Source organism: Helianthus annuus, chromosome 9 (genome assembly GCF_002127325.2).
Source record: "Helianthus annuus cultivar XRQ/B chromosome 9, HanXRQr2.0-SUNRISE, whole genome shotgun sequence".
In the NCBI taxonomy this organism is placed as follows: Eukaryota; Viridiplantae; Streptophyta; class Magnoliopsida; order Asterales; family Asteraceae; genus Helianthus; species Helianthus annuus.
The window spans coordinates 42,857,035-42,879,035 of record NC_035441.2 but is presented as its reverse complement, the minus strand read 5'-3'; the positions used below and the strand labels follow the sequence as shown (position 1 = coordinate 42,879,035).

At 43.0% G+C, this 22,001-nt stretch overlaps 1 protein-coding gene and 1 non-coding gene across 2 annotated transcripts; one reads left to right on the top strand and one right to left on the bottom strand.

Annotated features, from left to right (window-relative positions):
• Positions 1–19,020: 19,020 nt before the first annotated feature.
• Positions 19,021–20,211, bottom strand: LOC110875584. The gene has a single exon (XM_022123781.1). It carries the CDS (start codon positions 20,209–20,211, stop codon positions 19,021–19,023), a length of 1,191 nt encoding a protein of 396 aa, XP_021979473.1.
• A 217-nt stretch (positions 20,212–20,428) lies between these two features.
• On the top strand, positions 20,429–20,532 carry LOC118482526. The gene has a single exon (XR_004868560.1). It is a non-coding gene; the product is annotated as a small nucleolar RNA R71 (small nucleolar RNA).
• Positions 20,533–22,001: the final 1,469 nt, after the last annotated feature.

Sequence of the window (22,001 nt, the reverse complement as noted above, 5' to 3'; positions counted from 1 at the left end):
ATCCCTACCAATTCACCAAGCATCCTCACAATGTTCACACACACTCGTCTTAATATAGGTGCACATACAATTCATGGAGTATGTTTAGAACACTCGATGCCAAGACGATAACTAAGCGATATCATAAGCTTGTGGAAGGATCAAATCTAATCACTCACCAAAAATATTGCATAAATCATGAGGTCTTGGTTGGGTTGTAACTTGGCTTGGGTTAAGGGTGTGGAAGTGGATTTTCAAAAGTTGCTAAAACGGTTGTAACCTGACGGTTTGACTAACTTAAAGCATAAGAAAAATAGAACTATACAACTAAATAGTAACTACCCGAGAGCTAACCAACAAGTATTTCTTTTCGCTCCCAAAATCGCTCTAACAAAGCCATTTGATAAGGCTTTTCAACTATATTTCTTTAGTTTTTTTTAACAAGAACTAACCCATGCTTTGGAGAGAACTAAGTACGTCTACCTAGCTAAAAACTCTTGAACAGGAGGGATATAACAACTAAGAAGAACTATACAAAAGCTACAAGTTAATCATTAACCGAACCGGGCTTCCAGCCAAAAACGGGTTTAAAATGTAAACGGCTAATTTGGCTAAGTGGCTAATGTTTTGGGGTTTTCAAGAAACGAACGGGAAAGGCTCAAATTGGTTTAACTAGGGGAATAATTTGGGTAGGGAGGTGAATGAAAATGGCTAAAATGAAAAGGTTTCCTAATGCCTCAATCATTTCTATGCTTAGATTCTCGCTTTGTGGCCTCGAAATGTATACCTAACACAAGTTCTAAATCAAAAAAGTTATCCGACACACTCAATCTTTGCCCGCAAAAACATGAGCAAAAATAATTCTAAAGCTATAGGGCTCAAAAATAACTCACGGAAACGGGCATATTGGGTAAATATGCAAGGCAAACAAGTAGGCCAATTGCTTGATTTCTCATGCTCAATTTTATACAAAAAACATATTACTTGACGGTTTTCCTTACCCGAGCGACGCCCCCTTGTTGCTTTTACCCAATTTATTTGTCAAAAATTTTGGTGCTTATTTCGATACTTATGTTGATTTGATTTATATGCCACAAAAATTATTAAAAGAGAGCTTTGTGTTATTATTATTATTATTTTTTTTCTCCCCACACTTGAATTGTACACGCCCTCGATGTACAACAAAAAATTGAATAAGCAAAAGAATTGTGAATTCAATACAAATAGAGGAAGGCGGCAACACGAAAACTCCCATGAAACATGAAGCTAAAAGCAGAACAAGATGAAGCAACTAGGAGCATCCACAACGAACTACCAAGCCTTCCACCAAGCCAACACGTCATTTGAACCAACACTGCACATGTAGCAAACAAGATCAAACACATAAGAAGTTTACCCAACCCATTTTTCCCTTGCCTTGGTTTATTAATTTAACCCACTAATCAAAACAATAAAAACTAAACACCTACGACGGAGGGGTGTACGTACGATGGAAAATGGCACACCCCTCAAACACGAAATAGTAATAAAAATACGAGATGGGGGCGGGACTAAAACCTCCCACTGGTTCCCGAAGGACCGGCGTCGTCCCTGCGATCAAACCTGGATCTACGTGCAAAATGCGGCGGCGGCTGTGTGTATGGATGGTTGATTGAGTTCGCGATGTGCTTCTGCAAACCAAACAACCCATCCATGCTGCATCGGGTCTGCTCGTGCAATTCCTCCAAATAGTTGCCCTGCCGGTGTTGCTCCGCACGTATGAGACCCACATCTCGCCTCACTTCTTCTTGGTCCAATGCCAGTCCGTCCATCCGCCTCCAGAGGTCCAACGATGACGGCTCGGAAGGACCGTAGGCGCCATAACCCCCATGCGCATAACCTCCACCACCAAAGCCACCTTACACGTTATCCCAATTCGGGCTATCAAACCCGTGAATCACATGTCCAACCTGCATGTGGGGGTCCGCTCCTCCAGCGCCCCCATGCTGCCCCTGAACCGGATATCGTGCATATGCACTTCATGATCGCCGCCATCACCATCATCACCATCATCACCACCACCCTCCTCAACTATAGGTAGCGGGTCCCAAATTCTTCCCATTCGGTCAACAAGCTTCGGAATCCCGTTCACTTTCCTGGTCAGATACATCGAGTTCAGCTGTTGCAAATCGAGAAGGCCGTAGTCGCAGGCTTTGGTCAGGTGGTCTAACCGAACCATATAAAATTTGGCAAGTTTAGTTGCAATGGCTCCTCCACAAATCCGCGACGTGGGTGTCGAACCAACGCCTCGAAATATCGATTCTGCAACGCTGACCGCTAGGTTGAAGTTTGAACCAGAGATGATGCAATACAGGTGAAAGAGGTCGCGGGTGGTGATGTTCCCCGTGCTATCACCCCGACCTCCGATCACGTGGAAAATGGCGTGCTCGATGACTCTATGTAGCCGGTCAAGTATCCATGTAGCTTTGGCTCTACGAGGGTCCCAAATCCGACCCGACACAGTGATCTCCTCCCAAAAGGCTGCCTTGTTTGCATCTGGCTCCCAATCTTGCAGGCTCCCATGAAACAGTTCCGAGTCTATTTCATCGTCTTCGTATAACCCAACACCGTCCCGAATCGACTTATTGATTGGTGGTGCCATTTCCTCCCCAGTCGGTATTTAACACCAGCCCTTTTGTCGTAGACATCCGCACATGGGAAGGTGAATCGGAAGGATGCGAAAAACTCGATAACTAGCCCCACGTATTGCGGTTCCGCGATCTCAAAAAGACGAGACCACAGGGGAGTCATCAGATCATCGAACCTCTCGGACTGTCCGAGTAGATCCAAATCCACCATTTGTAGCTTCCTCATGGGCTCAATAAGGTGTCGTCGGGCCCACAATCGCTCCACTTTCGGGATACAATACCCTTCCCTGGCATCATTTGAGAACTGCAAGTAGGGTTGATCCATCTGCAAGATTGAGACAAGATTAATCAGCAACCAAAACAAACAGGCAAAAATTTCGGGACTGGACCTGCAAATCAGTGAGTTTATGAAGATTTCTGGGAATTTTATGAAGTCTGGGTTTTTATTCCCCAGGAGCACGACCGTTCCATCCCACGGCACCATCATGCTCGGCCGTAAACGGCTCGTATTTGAACCAACAATTTGGTGAAGCACTGTCGTGCCACCATATGCCACCCTCGTGCCAGGCCGATCACCGGAAACTGATTTGAGCGATTTAACTTATAGCACGATCGTGCCGTAAAATGGCACCCTCGTGCCACCTGGATTTCCGGAACAATTTATGAAGAACTAGCAAACTGTTAAGAATTTCTGGGCAATTTGACTGATTTTATGAAAAGCAAGACCGTGCCATATGAAGGCACTATCGTGCGCGTCGGATTTTTGGGCTGATTTATGAAGATCCGTATGAAGTTATGAAGAGCACGACGGTGCCCTGGCGGAGCACGACCGTGCGACACGGAACCCAGAAAAACGACAGCGTCAAATCAGCCCCGAAACTCCATTTTTTTCACAGATTTGCTTACGGGTTTTATAGATCGGTCCTTTGTCGTTCAAATCAACACTAAAAACACTAAAAACGGGCTTTAATCGGGTGATTTAGACCAAGCCCTAAAAACCTAAAGAAACTAGCTATGAAGAACATGAAGAACACGAAGAACATAACATCAAAACACATGAATCTAACTAGAAAAAGGAAGGATTCTTACCTGGAATGATGTTGGAATGAAAGAATTTCTTGGAGGAAGCTAGGAGATGCAAGAATCCGTGAGTGCTTGGAGAGGGTTCAAGTGAGGAAGATGAAGTTATGAATGAAAGATGGTGGTGGTTGGGTTTTATTCAAAATGGCCCTATTATTGATATGCAAAGGAGCTGACATATTTCTGATAGTGCCAGACTTTGATGATAGTGCATTATTTTCGAATTTTTTTTGAGGGTGTAGAAAATGGACATCTCCCATTATAAACTCCTTGAACCCGGGGCACTCACGAAGCATCTCCTACCAAGAAAAAGAAACGAACAAACATACCTGAGAGCCGGCAACAAGCTCTAACATCCCTCGCGACCAGAACGAACCGCAACCTGAAAAAATAAAAAGACAACCACACACAAAAATAATAACAAGATAATATACACAAAACGTGCTAAGTTTATTTACGAGTCTTCAGCTAGACTCACCTCCCCGAATTCATTTGTTCCTGGGGTGGAGGGTAACAACCTCTTCACTCGGGTCAACGGGTACTCCAACATAAGCCTTTAACCTATGCCCGTTGACTTTAAACAACCGGCCATCTTCATGGCCTATCTCCACGATCCCGTAAGGAAACACAGACCGCACAGTGTAGTGACCCGACCATCGAGATTTAAGCTTGCCAGGAAACAACTTGAGACGTGAATTATACAACAACACACGATCACCCACTCAGATTTCTTTCTTGTCCTTCAAGCGGGCATCATGGAGCGTCTTCGTACGTTCCTTGTACAGCTTGGAGCTTTCATACGCATCGTGCCTAAGCTCCTCAACCTCGTGAATCTGCACAAACCTGTTTTCACCCGCAGCAGCCATGTCAAGATTAACTATCTTCAAAGCCCAGTATGCTTTGTGCTCGAGTTCAACAGGCAAATGACAAGACATCCCATAGACCAGTTTAAACGGTGTGGTGCCTATAGGAGTCTTGTAGGCTGTCCGAAAAGCCCACAGTGCATCGTCCAATTTCTAGGACCAATCCTTGCGGCTAGAATTAACCGTCTTCTCCAGAATCCGCTTGATACCCCGATTAGTAACCTCGACCTCTCCGCTCGTCTGCGGATGATATGGTGTAGAGAATCGATGTTGCACACCATATCAGGACAATGCTTTCTCAAGCTGTGCATTACAGAAATGCGTCCCACGGTCGCTAATCATTGCCTTCGGGGCACCAAAGCGAGCAAACAACTTTTTCAAAAACTGCACCACTACCCTTGCGTCGTTAATGGGCAAAGCCTGTGCTTCAGCCCACTTTGGAACGTAATCAACAGCGACTAGGATATAGCGGTTGCCAAAAGAGGTCGGAAAGGGGCCCATGAAGTCTAGCCCCCATACGTCAAAAACCTCACAAACTTGGATGCCGTTTTGTGGCATCTCATGGCGTGCAGAAATGTTGCTCGCCCTCTGGCAAGCATCACAGGACCTCACCCAATCGTGGGCATCACAGAAAATAGTCGGCCAAAAGAATCCGGCATCAAACACTTTCCTCGTCGTGTTGTTCGCTCCGTGGTGGCCTCCCGTGGGTCCCTCATGACAGTGGCGTAAAATATCCGTCGCCTCGTCACCATGCACGCATCGCCGGATCATCTGATCCGCTCCTACCCTAAATAAGTATGGGTCATCCCAGAAGTAGTGCTTGACATCAGCAAAGAACTTTCGCTTCTACTGATGGGCCATCCCCTTGATCAGGATGCCACTTGCTAAGTAGTTTGCGAAGTTAGCAAACCATGGGGAATCATCACTAGTCTAGATCCTCATGAGAAACTCGTGGGGGAAATTGTCATTGATGTTGGGCCCACAAGTTTCCTTTCCCTCAGAATGCTCAAGATGAGACAAATGATCGGCTGCCGAATTTTCAGCCCCTTTTTTGTCACGGATTTCAATGTCGAACTCTTGCAGCAACAAAATCCAACGTATCAATCTCGGTTTAGCATCCTACTTGCTGAAGAGATACCGAAGAGCTGCATGATCCATGTACACAATGGTCTTGGAAAGGACAAGATATGACCGAAACTTATCGAAAGCAAAGACCACAGCTAGGAGCTCTTTCTCTGTCGTGGTGTAGTGCTCCTGAGCATCATTCAAGGTCTTGCTTGCATAGTAAATCGGGTGAAAGTGTTTATCTTTCCTCTGACCCAAGACAGCCCCGACTGCGAAGTCACTCGCATCACACATCAACTCAAATGGCAGCTCCCAGTCGGGAGCAACCATGATCGGGGCATTCACCAATTTCTCCTTCAACAACTCAAATGCCCGAAGGCACTCATCGAAGAAAACAAACTAGGCATCCTTCTTGAGGAGCTGAGTCATGGGACGGGCGATTTTGGAAAAGTCCTTTATGAATCGCCGGTAAAAACCTGCATGACCCAGAAAACTCCTAATAGATTTCACTAATGTGGGAGGCGGGAGCTTTCAAATAGTCTCTGTTATGGGTCATTTTCTGAGTATACATATCCTGACTAATATCCCGCTTTTAATTGTTTATTTGTGACCAGGATACTGGACGGGGATATTGCTAACATCCTGGGCGATATCCTAAGGTTAAGTGAATTAAACATGTGCAGCTTAATGGCTGTAAGTTACTAACGGTCATCAGGACTTCTTCTCCTCAAGACTCGGGCGTATTTGTTATAAGGAAGCCGTTGAACCCGAAAGACTTGGTCCTCAACGTTCGAGTGGGAATATTCGCTGGATCTCGGAAGTTTAGGATAGTTTCTTACATTATCTTTACTATAAATAGATGGGGGCGGATCAGTTTAAGGCACGCAATTTCACACTTACACTCTCGAACACTTTTTACTCTCTAGCTCACCGCAAACACCACACTCAAACACTTGTATTGAAATTACATTGTAACACTTAGTCGATCCGCACCACATCTTGCACTATATCCTGAAGTTTGAAGCAATAAGAAGAACGAGGCATCTGCGATTGTCAGCTCCCGAGGTTTTATGCCGGCAATCTAGATTGATCAAGGGCTTTCCTCGTACATCACGTGTCAACCTTTACTTTTTGCTCATTGTTTGATCATTGATACAGCTCTACATCCTGAGCCGTATCCTGAATACTGTTTTTCTAAATAACTTAACCAACATATTTTCAACACATTTTTAGCACACTACCTCAATTAACTAATTTGATCACTTAATTGCTTCGGTAATTTTTGACCAAAACAATTTGGCGCCCACCGTGGGGCAAGTGGTGCTCTCTTTACTAAAATTTTTTGTGAAATCGCTAATCAGTCTTTTGTTTTCAAAATTTTTTGCCACATTGTTTACAATGGCCTCAAGATTAAACATGAGCTCCTCCACTGTGTCTGCTACGACCTTTGCTACTACTGGTTCGGTGCTTCCACCACCTCCTCCAAGGATGCCGTTTTCTTCACAATCTCAAGATGTTATCCTTACTCGGAGTGTCTAGGGATCTGCTCCCGTTTTAGCCTCCGACGATGAAATTTTGACTTTGTTTGGAAGTGTGCAGGAACAAATGAGGCAGCAACAGGAAACTAATCAAATGCTGTTAAGAGAAATACAACTCTTAAAAGCTAGCTCAAGTAGACCCGCTGAAGAAACTGTCACTCCTATACAGCCCAGGGCTTTGAATTTCAGTTCCGCAGTTTACACTGAGGATAATAGGGGGAATATTGTGCCCAGCCTTCCTCGGAATCATACTCCTGAAATTACCCTCCTCGGTCAGGATGTCAACGATAAGGAGCTCAGGATATGCTTCAGGATATGGGCAGAACCCTCAGACTGGTAACGTGTCTAATAATAATAATACTTTTGCCACTAATAGTGTTGGATCTTTGCAGGATACAGCTGTGACATCAGCGTTATCTAGGGAGCTTCAGAAGCTAAAGGATATGATATCCGGTGTACCTGGGGTGGTTCAGCCAATTCTTGAAGTATCCCAGGATAGCCACAGGATATCTCGGTTTGTGCATCCTATTTATGATGCTGAAATCCCAAAAAGATTCCAAACTCCTAACATGAAGCTGTATGATGGGACTACGGATCCTAAAGAGCATATTGCCCAGTATAGGGAAAGAATGGAGATTAACCCTATCCCGCCGGAGCTCAAGGAAGCATGCTTATGCAAGGGATTTGGTTCTACTCCGACAGGATCAGCCTTAAAATGGTTGTTAAACGTTCCTCCTCACTCAATTACTTCGTTTGCTCATTTGGTTAATTTATTTAACAGTCAATTTTCTTGTAGTCGGAGTTTTAAGAAACTAACCAATGATCTTTACAGGATAACTCAAGGGCCTCGGGAATCCTTGAGGGATTATGTGAACAAATTCAGTCGAGAATCCTTGGATATCCCACATCTTGAGGTTGCAACAGCTGTGCAAGCTTTTAAGATGGGGTTACAAAAGGATTCTCAATTTTATCAGGATCTTGTAATGAATCCCTGCAGGAATCTCGACGAAGCTCGTAACAGGGCTTTAAGATATATCCGTTTGGAAGATGACAAGAAAATGCAAGAGAGGATGAATTCTACCTCAACCTACAAATCAACCAATAGGAAATCAGAATCCTCATATAAGCCATATCGCTCTAAGCCATATGGCAGAAATGATAGCAAGAGAGTGAATGCTGTTGAAGACGAGGATCCTGAAGAATATCCTGAATTATCTGAATATTGTTTTTCTGTTAATATACCTGAACTAATGTATGCTATGCAGGGTTTGGGAGATAAAGCCAGGTGGCCTCGGAAGAATCAACAAAAAGCTGATTGGAAGGATAAATCCAAATGGTGTGCCTTCCATGAGGATTTCGGACATGTTACTGAGGATTGCATTGCCCTGAGGAAAGAAATAAGCTACCTACTAAGCAAAGGATATCTGAAGGACTTGCTGGGAAGAAAGAAAAATAAAGGGCAGGATCCCGAGAAGGATCCTGAGCGAGCAGCATCGCCCCCAGCAGATGCCAAGATAATTAACTTTATTTCAGGAGGATCCGACGTTTGTGGGACTTCGTATTCAGCGGCTAAGAGATATGCAAAGGAAGCTAAGAGTGAGAGGGGAGACAAACCAGTCAGGATGACTACCCTCACAACTGATAAAGTGATCACTTTCGATAGTGATGACAGGGATACTGTTCAGGATCCTCACCATGATGCTTTGGTAATAACATTATATGTGGCTAACCATTTTGTACGCAGGATACTGGTAGACAACGGTAGTTCTATCAACATATTTCAGCTGGAAACATTGAAGAGGATGAATGTATCTCCGATGGACATTTCTTCGAAGTCCACTGTGCTCGTTGGTTTCAGTGGAGAAGCTAGGAATACCGTAGGGGAGATAAAGTTACCAGTATATGTTGAAGGGGTCAACTCCATACAACGCTTCTGCGTGATGGACTCCTTATCCTGCTATAACATCATACTGGGAAGACCATGGATTCACGATATGAAGGCTGTGCCATCAACATATCACCAATGCATCAAGATCCCTACCCCTTGGGGAGTTGTCAAGGTTGAAAGTGATCAGCAGGAAGCGAAAGAATGCTACTCATCCTCGATGAAATCCTCAACTAAGCCTAGTGCAGCATAGCAATTAAAGATGCGGGCCCAGGATATCGTGGAGGATTCGGAGCAGGATGTAAAGAAAATTATCCTGGATCAGGATAATCCTGATATCTCGGCGCTCTTAGGAACCAATATCCCTCAGGATATTGAAGAGCAGTTAACTGACTTTTTGAAATGCAGGATATCAACATTTGCATGGAAGCATGAGGATATGACAGGCATATCCAAAGACATTATCACTCACAAGCTTGGAATTGACAAATCATTCAAGCCCTGTTCAACAAAAAAGAAGAAAATTTGCTCCTGAGCGGAATAAGATTATCCAAGAGGAAGTTGAAAGATTGTTGAAGTCCAGGATGATCAGAGAAGTCAAGTTTCCAAGATGGCTAGCAAACGTAGTTGTGGTACAAAAGAAAAAACGGGAAATGGAGAGTCTGTGTAGACTACACGGACTTGAACAAGGCTTGTCCTAAAGACCCATTTCCTCTCCCTCATGTCGATGCAATGGTGGATGCTACTGCTGGACATGAAATGTTAACGTTCATGGACGCATCCTCAGGATTTCAGCAGATTCAAATGGAGCCTTCGGATCAGGAGGATACTTCTTTCATGACACCAACAGATATATATTGCTATACTGCTATGCCTTTCGTTTTGAAAAATGCAGGTGCAACATACCAGAGATAGGTGAATATGATGTTCAAAGATAAGTTGGGGGACACCATGGAGGTATATATCGATGATATGGTGGTGAAATCTAGAAAGGTTGAGGATCACCTCCAGGATATCAAGGGAGCATTTGATATCCTGGATCAGTATAATATGAAGCTGAATCCTGCTCAGTGCCATTTCGGAGTGGGGGCAGGAAAGTTTCTAGGATATATGGTGACAAAAAAGGGAATAGAAGCAAGCCCAGAGCAGATTAAAGCTATCCTGGATATAAAGTCTCCCTCGAATATGAAGGACGTACAACGGTTAACAGGCCGAGTAGCAGCTTTGAATAGATTTATTTCTAGATCCTCGGAAAAATGTAAGCAATTCTATGATATCTTCAAGAAGAATAAGAGATTTGAATGGGGAGCAAAGCATGAAGCAGCCTTGCAGGAATTGTAGCGATATCTCTCAACTACACCTCTGTTGATGAAGCCTGAAAATGGTGAACCACTATCCCTATACCTCGCTGTATCAGGGAATGCTGTAAGTGTCGTTCTTATAAAAGACCATGAAGGTCAGCAATATCCTGTATATTATGTTAGTAAAAGTTTGTTAGATGCTGAAACTAGGTATTCTCATTTAGAAAAATTGATATTAGCTCTAGTCATGGCATCGATAAAGCTTAGACATTATTTTGAAACACATAGGATCCATGTTAAAACGAATTATCCTGTCAAAAATGTGCTTGGGAAACCAGAGATGTCAGGCAGGATGGCCAAGTGGTCAGTAAAGTTGAGTGCTTATGAAGTATATGAACCTTGAAATGCCATAAAGTCTCAGGCTTTAGCTGACTTTGTGGCTGATTTTAGTAGTGATATTCAGAATGAGGTAGACCTAGAAGTTCAACAGTTAGGAGAATCTTCAGGATCCTGGACATTATATACTGATGGTGCATCCAATATAAGAGGTGTAGGTTTAGGTATACTACTAAAATCGCCACAGGGGGACATATTACCCCAGGCCATTAGGTGTGAATTTCCTGCTACTAATAATGAAGCAGAATATGAAGCTTTAATTGCAGGATTAGAATTGGCTAAGAGTATGAGTATCAAGAATTTGCGAGTATATGTTGACTCCTTGTTAATTACTGTTTTGGTCAAAAATCACACAAGGATAATGCAACCAAACTCTAAGTAAACGGGGAATGATGCTTGGTTTGTTGAAAAAGTAAAGGATCACTTCGATAAGAAATATGCAAATGACACAAGGATTTATACGAGGAAAAAGCCCTTGATCAATGTATGATCTCCGGCATAAAAAACCTCGGGTGATGGCAACTACCGATCACCAAACTTCAATATAAAAAATGGTTACAACTTTGGATGATAATGAGCTGAGTACAAGGAACACTATAGTATCGAGTGTCTAAGCGTGTGAGAAATGTGTTGTGTGTCTTCCGAAAGGGGAAGAGTGTTATATATACAAGTGTGAGTGGCCTATTTTAGGTAAACAAACTAATAATCAGCTCATTACCCCTTTAGAAATAAAAGTAAATCTAGCCTAAATTATCGCCCTTAAATCATGCCGAGTTTCCATATCCTTTACAACGTTCATCTCTGATTAAGCATATGCCAAAGTTGTAAAGACGCGTCCCTTGATTGTGATGCTAAGAGCGGATCCTGCTAGACATTCCTGCAAAATAACATTAAATTCAATGAAAGCAACTGTTAGCATGAGGATCCTATGATGGTCCGTGATCCTAATCCGGGAACTCTGCTGAGGATCACTATCTGCCAAAGAAACAAGGATCATTGGTTAGGATCACATGTAAGGATCATGTGTTATAAAAATCCAACCCTAGCAATTACTAACCATTTTAATGGATCCTATGCAGTTAAGGGTGAGAAATTAATCGAATACCTCGATACTCTCAAAAAGTTAGCAGAATATTTCGATGTTTTTACACTTGAACTGGTACCAAGAGAGGATAACGCCGAAGCAGATGCCTTAGAAAATCTAGGATCATCGATCAGGATACCAGAAGGAACCCGAATACCAATAATACATGTCTTGTATCCTGCAACAAATCCTCGGGGTATAGAAGTAGCGGCTATTCAGGATCCTGGAGCAGAGTATCCTGAAGAGGATCCTAAATCTTGGACGGCTCCAATTGTGAGATGTCTCAAAGAAGGACACATCCCCGGAGATGAAAATCCTAAGGCATTTAGGATGAAGGTATCACGATTCACTATTATAAATAATGTTTTATACAAGAAATCTCTTACAGGACCGTATTTGAGGTGCTTGGAGGATCCTGAAGCTAAAGAAGTACTTCAGGATATACATGAAGGGGATTGTGGTAACCATACTGGGGGCAAGTCGTTATTCTCAAAAGTGTTAAGGACAGGATATTATTGGCCAACAATGAGAAAAGATGCCGCAGAATATGCTCGAAGATGTGACGCGTGTCAAAGACATAGCAACATATTGCATCAGCCTGCTGAACCATTATATCCTATTGTTTCCCCTTGGCCATTTATGAAGTGGGGTATGGATATAGTGGGAAAGCTTCCAAAGGCTCCAGGAGGGAAGGTTTTTATGTTGGCAATGACAGATTATTTCTCCAAATGGGTTGAAGCCAAGGCATTTGTTCAAGTTAGGGATCATGAAGTAGTATCCTTCATAAAGAGAAATATCCTGACCAGATTTGGAGTACCAGCCGAGATAATCTGTGACAATGGTTCTCAATTTATAAGCAAAAGGACTACTGACTTTTGCAAGAGTTGGGGAATCAAAATGATAACATCTACTCCAGTACATCCTCAAGCGAATGGACAAGCAGAATCCTCAAACAAGATAATTGTCAACAACTTGAAGAAAAGATTAGGGGCCAAGAAAGGAAGATGGGCAGAAGAATTACCCTTTGTTTTGTGGGCTAATAGAACGACGGTAAAAAATGCAACTGGTCAAACCCCGTTTTCCTTGGTATTTGGAGCAGAAGCAATGATCCCAACAGAAATGACAATACCCACTACAAGATCTACCCTTAGTTATCCTAAACAGAATCCTGAAGCCTTGAGTCAAGATTTGGATACTATAGATGAAAAGAGAGATGCAGCAAGGCTAAGGATGGTAGCATATCAACAAAGAATATCCAGAGCGTATAACAAGAATATCAGGACCAAAAGATTTAAGGTTGGAGATTGGGTGTTAAGAAAGGCTTTTCAAAATACCACTAATCCTGCCGATGGCAAGCTAGCTCCAAAATGGGAAGGACCATATGTAGTTGAATCAGAAGCAGGGAAAGGAGCGTATAGACTCAAGAATATGAAAAGGGGATATGCTTCCGAGATCTTGGAATGCTATACACCTTAAGCTTTATTTCAAGTGAGTTTAGAATTTAATTTCTAACTCAGGATGGTATGAATTCTATATATTTTAAATATGTTTGGTTTAATTTATTCTTTGAAACCCAATACTAACTTAGGCATCAGAGGGGTGTTAGCCAAGCTAACACCCACCTTAGTTTTGAAATGTTTTGCAGTATATGCTTCGGGATATAGCTCCAGGATACACACTCAGGATGCTTCAGAAGATTAGAGGAGTGGCCCCCTCTCTCACATATAAGGGATCCTGATCCCTTCATAGGTTTAAAGGTATTCACCTTTCATCCGAATTGGGTTTAAACACCCCGCCTGGAGCGCAAGTTATTCGGGAATAGTTCAAGGTGGCGGGATCAGTCCATGTAAAAGTGGCTGACAGTTTCGTTACTATTGGCTATATCCTTAATCCTAAAGGTATACGAGGATTGATCACCCTCTCTCACGAAAGGGTATTTTCATACTCTCTAAGGTTTAAAGGTTTTCACATTTCTAAGTCTTGGAGTTTATACACTCCCGCCTGTAGCACATGAAAATTTGGGATTATCCCCAGGATACTAAGGTTTTATCTCCAGGATATTTTCGGGTTTTATCCCAGTAACACAAGAACTGTCTACGCAGTTGAACATAAATCTAAGTATTTTTTTTCTAAGTGTTGGAAGATTTCGTACACATGGGACATTTCTCCTAAGGCGATTATGTAAGGCACAAAGAGTCAGGTTTGAACCAAGTGTACAGAGACTGGGGACATCCTGGTACAAGGAATTGCAAAGAGAATTGAAGTTTGAAACTAGGGTTACACTCTATGCCTGGTATGATCCTTCCTTTGAGAATCTGACGCAACTTGATTGAACTTTTGAAACCATGTCTGAAATTTAAGTATCCTGACTAGGATATATCTTCAGGATATATTCTCAGAATATGTTCTCAGGATATAATACAGGATATTTGTTTGGAATATTTGGGGTATGGTACTCGAGTTTAAAAATCATAATGGAATTTGTTTATAAATGCTAAGTAAACCATCTTATTCCTTTGAACACTTTAAATTATTTGAGATCTTAAAAAGAATAAACTATTTTTGAAACTTTATCCGAATTATGGGGATTTTGAGAAGATCTATTTGCCAAAGTTCTATACAGGATATTGCTGAAAATATGGATCGAGGTATTTAAATGATTGTACTAATTGATATCAAAACTAAACAGTATATAATAAAAGACTAAAGCATTGACAAAGGCAAGTAAGTCAAAGTCAGGTCATATTATTAACATGTCAAAAGTTGTGCTTTTGGTTTTACCTTAAACTAAGGCCCATTCACCAAAAGCACAATAGATTCCTAACTAGATTTACTTAACAGATTGAAGGTTTCGTCTCAAACCGAGACCCATCCGCCTTCAACTGTTATATTGTTCAACATAAACGATACTAATTGATGACCAAGGGCTTCATCCTGAAACCCAGGACCCATCCACCTTTGGCCATCATATTGTTGAAGTGCAGGAAATGTAAATTGTTCAAAAGCAGGAAAAGTAAATTGTTCATACGATCACATCCATCAAACTTAAAAAAGTGGGCTCCGGCCTTGGCACATATATCCATCATTGCCCACTTCGCTGCCTTTAAGGGGCAGCACCCTCTTCAACCATCGCTTTATCGGCACCTGAACCAGCATCATCTTCGGGATTCTTCTCAGCATCGCCACCAGCATCGGCCGCCGCCTCTGTCGTCTTGGGAGGATCCTCACCAGCATGCTTCGCAGGATGTTCCACAGGAGTGCCTTTGAGATCCGTTAGTTTCGCTTCCCAGGCCTTGACATTCCAGGAAGGGCATTCAAAGCCCAAGGCCTTGGCTTCATAGGCCATCCTTAGCCTGGCTTGAAGAAGGGAAACAACAACGGATCCTTTAAGGCCATCCTGGTAGGAAGTCATATCCTGCTGGTATTGGAGATGGGCAGCATCCAGCTTGGCTTGGGCGTCCTCGTTGGCCTTGTGTATAGCGGCTTGGTGCTCCTGGGTTATTGCCTTGAATTTATCTTCATAATGCTGAGACTTTGCGGCGGCGATCATCCCTTGCTCAGCAATGGTGACTTTAGCTTTCTTGAGCTTGGCCTCCAGTATCTTGTTAAGCCCACACGCCTCCTCATAAAGGAACATGAGACGTTCAAAGCCCTACAACCAAAAGCACAGGTATCAACATATGTATAAAATGTCCAGGATAATAGTTAACATACATGTGGAGGATATCAGATGAGGATTTTTACCTGATTAAGAAATGAAGTCATAAACCCACTGGCTTCATTGAATCCATAGTTCTCGTATAGGAAAGCCTCGGAGGTAGCCGGAGAATTTGTTTCTTTTCTCTTCCGGGCGCTGAGAGCACGAGTCCTGGTGGCTGGAGGAGGCTTGGGAGTGGTAACGGCTTTCGAGCTGTTGGGCCTGGAAGACGTGGGAGCTTTAGGGCTTGGTTCTTTCTTCACCGGGATGGGAGCAGAGTAGCTATCCAATTCATCGAGATCGAAGACCTCTGGAGCTTTGACTGGTGCTGCATAAAAGGGAAAAACATCTAACCCTTGAATATTTATAAGTTATTATATTTGTTTCATGTATATTAATGTACTTACCCGGCTTGAACTTGTAAATGACAGAGAAAAAGTTCTCTCACTTTCTGGAAGTTGGTAAATGCTTTTGATTCTCGAATCTGATTCAGCGCTTGGGGGCGCTAGATCTTTGAAATTTGCTGCACAAGAAATAAAGATGTCAGTTCAGGATATAACTTCGGGATACGGTTGGGGATATTCCTAAAACCCTAAATCCTACCAGAAGTTAACCACTTCACTGGAAGATCAAAACCTCCAGTGATAGAATCCCTTTTTACAAAAAAGAACTTTCGTTGCCATCTTTCCACGTTTTTTGTGGCTTTAAGAACGAGAGGGTTTTTGGAGGTTGAGAAAAGGAGAAAACGACTGTTGGCATGAGAACGAAGGCGGTAGGCTATCGAGAGATCTTCAATGCAAAGGTTGGGGATAAAACGAGATCTGATTTGATCCAAGGTCACTAGCACGCGCCAAACCATGGGCATGGTTTGGGCATAACTGAGACCGGTGAGTTCGAAGAAACGGGATATAAAAGCCGGAAAGGGGTATCGGAGTCCGATAGAGAAAGGGTAGGCCAAGAAGCACACCCATTCGTTGGAAGAAAAGTCCGATCGGACTTCTCTGTCGAAAGGGCGGATGATTGTACCGACAGGGAAAGCACCGGAAGCTTGCAGGGCAGCAATATCAGCATTGTCCAATGAACAGACCTCTTTCTCGGGCTCTTTAAGAAGGTTTTGGGCTTCAAAAGTTGGGATTGAATCGCCTGTGTGGGATCTGGTTCTACTAGCCATAAGGGATTTCTGTGGAGAAAAAACAGAGAAGAAAGAAAGAAAGGCAATTTACCTGAAGATGCCGGTGAAGATGGTTTATCAAACAAGAAGAGAGAAGATATAGGGGCTAAATGGATAGCCATCGAGTAAAAAACGCATGGGAAGTTGCACACCGTCACTTCAAGAGTCCAATCATATTAATTGTCTCGATTCACGAGATAAGCTTTAAAATATATCCGTTGGATTGGTATACCAACCAATATATTTGGGGACAATTGTTATGGGTCAGTTTCTGAGTATACATATCCTGACTAATATCCCGCTTTTAATTGTTTATTTGTGACCAGGATACTGGACGCGGATATTGCTAACATCCTGGGCGATATCCTAAGGTTAAGTGAATTAAACACGTGCAGGTTAATGGTTGTAAGTTACTAACGGTCATCAGGACTTCTTCTCCTCAAGACTCGGGCGTATTTGTTATAAGGAAGCCGTTGAACCCGAAAGACTTGGTCCTCAACGTTCGAGTGGGAATATTCGCTGGATCCCGGAAGTTTAGGATAGTTTGTTACATTATCTTTACTATAAATAGATGGGGACTCTAACACTTGTATTGAAATTACATTGTAACACTTAGTCGATCCGCACCACATCCTGCACTGTATCATGAAGTTTGAAGCAATAAGAAGAACGAGGCAGCTGCGATTGTCAGCTCCCGAGGTTTTATGCCGGCGATCTAGATTGATCAAGGGCTTTCCTCGTACATCACATGTCAACCTTTACTTTTTTGCTCATTGTTTGATCATTGATACAGCTCTACATCCTGAGCCGTATCCTGAATACTGTTTTTATAAATAACTTAACCAACATATTTTCAACACATTTTTAGCACCCTACCTCACTTAACTAATTTGATCACTTAATTGCTTCGTTAATTTTTGACCAAAACAGTCTCGACTTTGGCTCGGTCAACCTCGAGCCCCGCCTGTGAAATCTTGTGCCCAAGCACAATGCCCTCCTTCACCATGAAGTGGAACTTCTCCCAGTTCAACACAAGGTTGGCTTCTTCACATCTAGCCAACATCTTTTTCAGATTCCCAAGACATTGATCAAAAGAACTTCCAAACACAGAAAAATCATCCATGAAAACCTCCATGGAGTCCTCGATCATGTCGTGAAAAATGGCTACCATAAACCTCTGAAATGTAGCCGGGGCATTGCACAGTCCAAAGGGCATCCGCCTGTAGGCGAATGTGCCATAGGGACATGTGAATGTCGTCTTCTCCTGATCCTCAGGAGAGATGGGAATCTGAAAATAACCCAAAACACCATCAAGGAAGCAGTAATACATCCTGCCCGACAACCTCTCCAACATCTGATCAATGAAAGGAAGTGGGAAATGATCCTTCCTCGTGGCATCATTGAGTTTGCGGTAGTCACTGCAAACTCTCCATCCGGTGACAGTACGAGTAGGAATCAACTCGTTTTTCTCATTGGTCACCACTGTCATGCCTCCTTTCTTCGGGACTACCTGTATAGGGCTAACCCATGGTGAATCAGAGATCGGATATATCAAACCTGCATCAAGTAGTTTGATGACCTCTTTCTTCACAACCTCCTGCATGTTCGGGTTTAAACGCCTCTGATGCTGTACTACAGGTTTAAAGTCCTCCTCCATCAAGATCTTATGGGTACAAAAGGATGGATTGATCCCTTTTATATCCATAATCTTCCAAGCAATCACCTTCTTGTACTGCTTCAGGACTTCAAGCAATCGATCCTTTTCTTCCTTCGACAACCCAGTAGAAATGATAACGGGCAAATGAGTCTCGCCCTCCAAGAAAGCATACTCCAAGTGATATGGAAGCTCCTTAAGCTCAACCGAAGGTGGATCCTCAATAGAAGGGCGCACTTTAGGCTCAGTCACACGATCCACAACCTCAAAAACCTCGTGACACGGGGGAGACGCATGACCTATCAGACAGGTCACCTCCTCAATCATTCGGTCCGCACTAGGCGAACCAAAAATCTCCCCTCCTAGCAGTTGTGTGTCTAAAACATCCTCCTCGAATGTAGCATGAAGATGATCACTCACATAGGTATCGATAGTCTCAATGAAGTAGAGTGTATCATCCTGACTCTATGAATGTTGCATGGATTTCCCTATATTAAAGGTAACCTCCTCATAATCAACCCTAAGAGTAAGTCTACCGGTGCAGACATCAATCAAGGCTCTCGCAGTGGCTAGGAATGGGCGACCTAAGAGGAGTGGAACGTTTTTATCCTCATCCATGTCTAGAATCACGAAATCGACAGGAAAGACACACTTGTCGATTTTCACCAGCATATTCTCAACTATGCCTCGAGGATACTTCCTGAACGGTCAGCTAGCTGAATGCTCATACGAGTCGGCTTGGGCTCTCCCAAGTCTAGCTTAGCAAAAACCGCATATGGCATGAGGTTTATGCTAGCTCCAAGATCAGCTAAAGCATTGCTCACCGACAAACTACCAATCAAACACGGGATAGTGAAACTCCCAGGATCATTCATCTTCTTCTGTAGCTTGTTCTGAAGAACCGCTGAACACTCCTCATTCAAGGTCACTTGCGAAATCTCCTCAAGTTTCTTTTTGTTGGATAGGATATCCTTCAGAAACTTGGCATACTTACGCATTTGAGCAAGTGCCTCGACAAATGGTAAATTTATATGAAGTTGCTTAAAAAGCTCGAGGAATTTACCATAGTATTCTTCCATTTTCTGCTTCTTCAACCTCCCCGGATATGGAATGGGAAGGACATACTCTCTCACTGGCTCCTTGGGTCGTGCGGTACTTGCTGGGACTCGCCTCTGTTGCACCTCACCCGGAGACTCAGCCTCAATCTCCTCATCAACCTCCTCATCATCGACTGGCTTTTCTGGAACAGCCAGAGGGATGGCTTGAGCGGTCTTGCCGCTTCTCAACGTGATGGCCTTTGCAGTAGCATTTGGATTAGGCTCTGTGTTGCTCGAAAGGCCCCCCTGTTGTCTCTCAGACAACATCTTGGCAATCTGGCCAACTTGGTTCTCAATGGTCTGCATGGAAGCTTTTTGGCTTCTCAACTCATTCTCGTGCCTCATGAAGCGGCCGTCATACTCCCTAAAGCGCTTCTCATTCTCCGCCATTTGAGTGTTTTGACCAGCTAAGATTTGACTAAGCATATCATGCACACTAGGATCGCTAGAGGAAGGTGCCTGCTGAGGTCGAGGTGGACCATATGCTCCATGAGATGGAGCTGTGGGGCGTGGAGCAAATCCGGGCGGATGCTGGTTAGAAGCATCGGGCTTCCAACTAAAGTTTGGATGATTCTTCCACCCCGGATTATAAGTATTGCTGTAGGGATTGTTTTGAGGATGGTATTGGTTTCCCATGAAATCAACATGCTCGTGTGACATCTCTCCCGTCGGAAAATCACCTACCTGATATGCTCCCCCACTCGAAGAACCTCTCGAGTGCATTTCCGTCACTCGATCAAATTTCGAAGATAAGGCATCCATACATGCTGTCATGGTTGTGTAGTCGTCCACCTGATGAACCCCCTGCCGAGAACTCTTTCCCCTCGGGGGCTATTACGTCTGGTTTTTCACGGCACACTTTTCAAGAATCTCAAATGCCTCGGTGGCATTTTTCGTGCCGATATCACCACCCGAGTATGTATCAACCATCATATGTCCCTGACTGTCCAAACCATGGTAGAAGATCTGACATTGTTGCAACTTGGGCAACCCGTGATGTGGGACCTTTCTCATAAGCTCTTTAAACCGCTCCCATGCCTCGTAGAGGGACTCGTCCTCGTCCTGACGAAAGTTCAGAATCTTGGTTCTCAACCGAACAGTTTTCTCTAGAGGGAAATATTTCTGAAGGAAATTCTCAGCTAATTGATTCCATGTAGTGATAGATCCAGCTGGAAGTGAAAGAAGTCACTCCTTGGCTCCATCCCGTAAATCAAACGGAAAGAGCCGAAGGCGGATAGCATCCGGTGATGCATCACGAATCCTAAATGTGGCACAAACCTCTAGAAACCCCGCGATGTGAACACTAGGATCCTCGTGATCCTTGCCATAAAACTGCACCGCATTCTGCAACATCGATATGGTGCCAGCCTTGATCTCGAAATTATTATTGTCGATTGTCGGTGCATTGATGCTCGCAGGCAAACCATCGAGTGACGGTTTTCCAATTTCATTCAAGATCCTATTCTCTTCCGCGTCCGCCATGTCTACCCGAACCTCGTAGACGGTGTCGTCGTCCACCCGTCTGTCTCAATCGCCTCGGCTACAACGCGGAACCGCTCCCGCAGTCTCCAATGAAGATCGCGCTCCGGCTCCGCTGAAGGCTCAACGATATCAGCAGCAGGGGTTGAGGACATGCACGACCTGTAGGGAATAAGGAGGAGCACAATGCACAAAAATATATACAAAAACAAAAACAACTAGCAAATAATCATATTCTTTTTTTTCAAATAATCAAGCAAAGGCAAACAAACAAGCAACAAAAACTTTGTACACTTTTCACAATGGCTAAATAAGTAACTCGAATCGTTTTCAAGAAGACTGCATCCCCGGCAACGACGCCAAAAACTTGATGTGCGTGAATTAAATATATATTTTAGTTGAGATTTTCTTCACACAAAATTAGTTTTAAAATGGTTTTTCACCTAAGAACTAACTACACACACAAGGGGCAAGTGTACCCGTCGGGTGGTAATATAGCTAATCGGCAAGAACCGGATATCAATCCGTGGATGCGGTGTCTCGATACTAAACTTTTGCTACTTTAAAGCCTTTTCAAATGATTGGGTTGATTTTTCTAACTTATCATGCAAAATAAATAAACTACTAAAATTTCTAACAAATAACAATATCTAAGAAAGGTTGCCTAAACTAAGTATCCACTCATTCACATGTGACAACAAAGAGGAAGGGATTGTGATGATGCAAGCTCCAATTTTAACTAAGTCCCCAATCAAGGCTTCCTAGTTTATAATTCTTAGGAAAATTAAAAATGAATTAACATTCTAATCACCTAAAAATTATTCTTTTAAGCTCACTTGCTAAGTTGATGTTAATCTTTAATCATGAGTTATTTGTTTGTCAAAACTCCTAACTCTACAAATTAGGGGAAACTAATATGAGAAACACACTAATCACCCTAACTTGGTTTTAAGTAGTTGGCACTATCATCATGTTCTTGATATGAACCACAAGCATGGTCATGCTAGCTAACAACTTTGGCCTAAATCATCAACCTAACATGAACACAAACTATAGAATTCATATAAACATACTTTTGATCTTTC

What these genes read in the sequence shown, in the direction of transcription:
- LOC110875584 (XM_022123781.1), bottom strand. Translation starts at nt 20,211, where the DNA reads ATGACAGCATGTATGGATGCCTTATCTTCGAAATTTGATCGAGTGACG.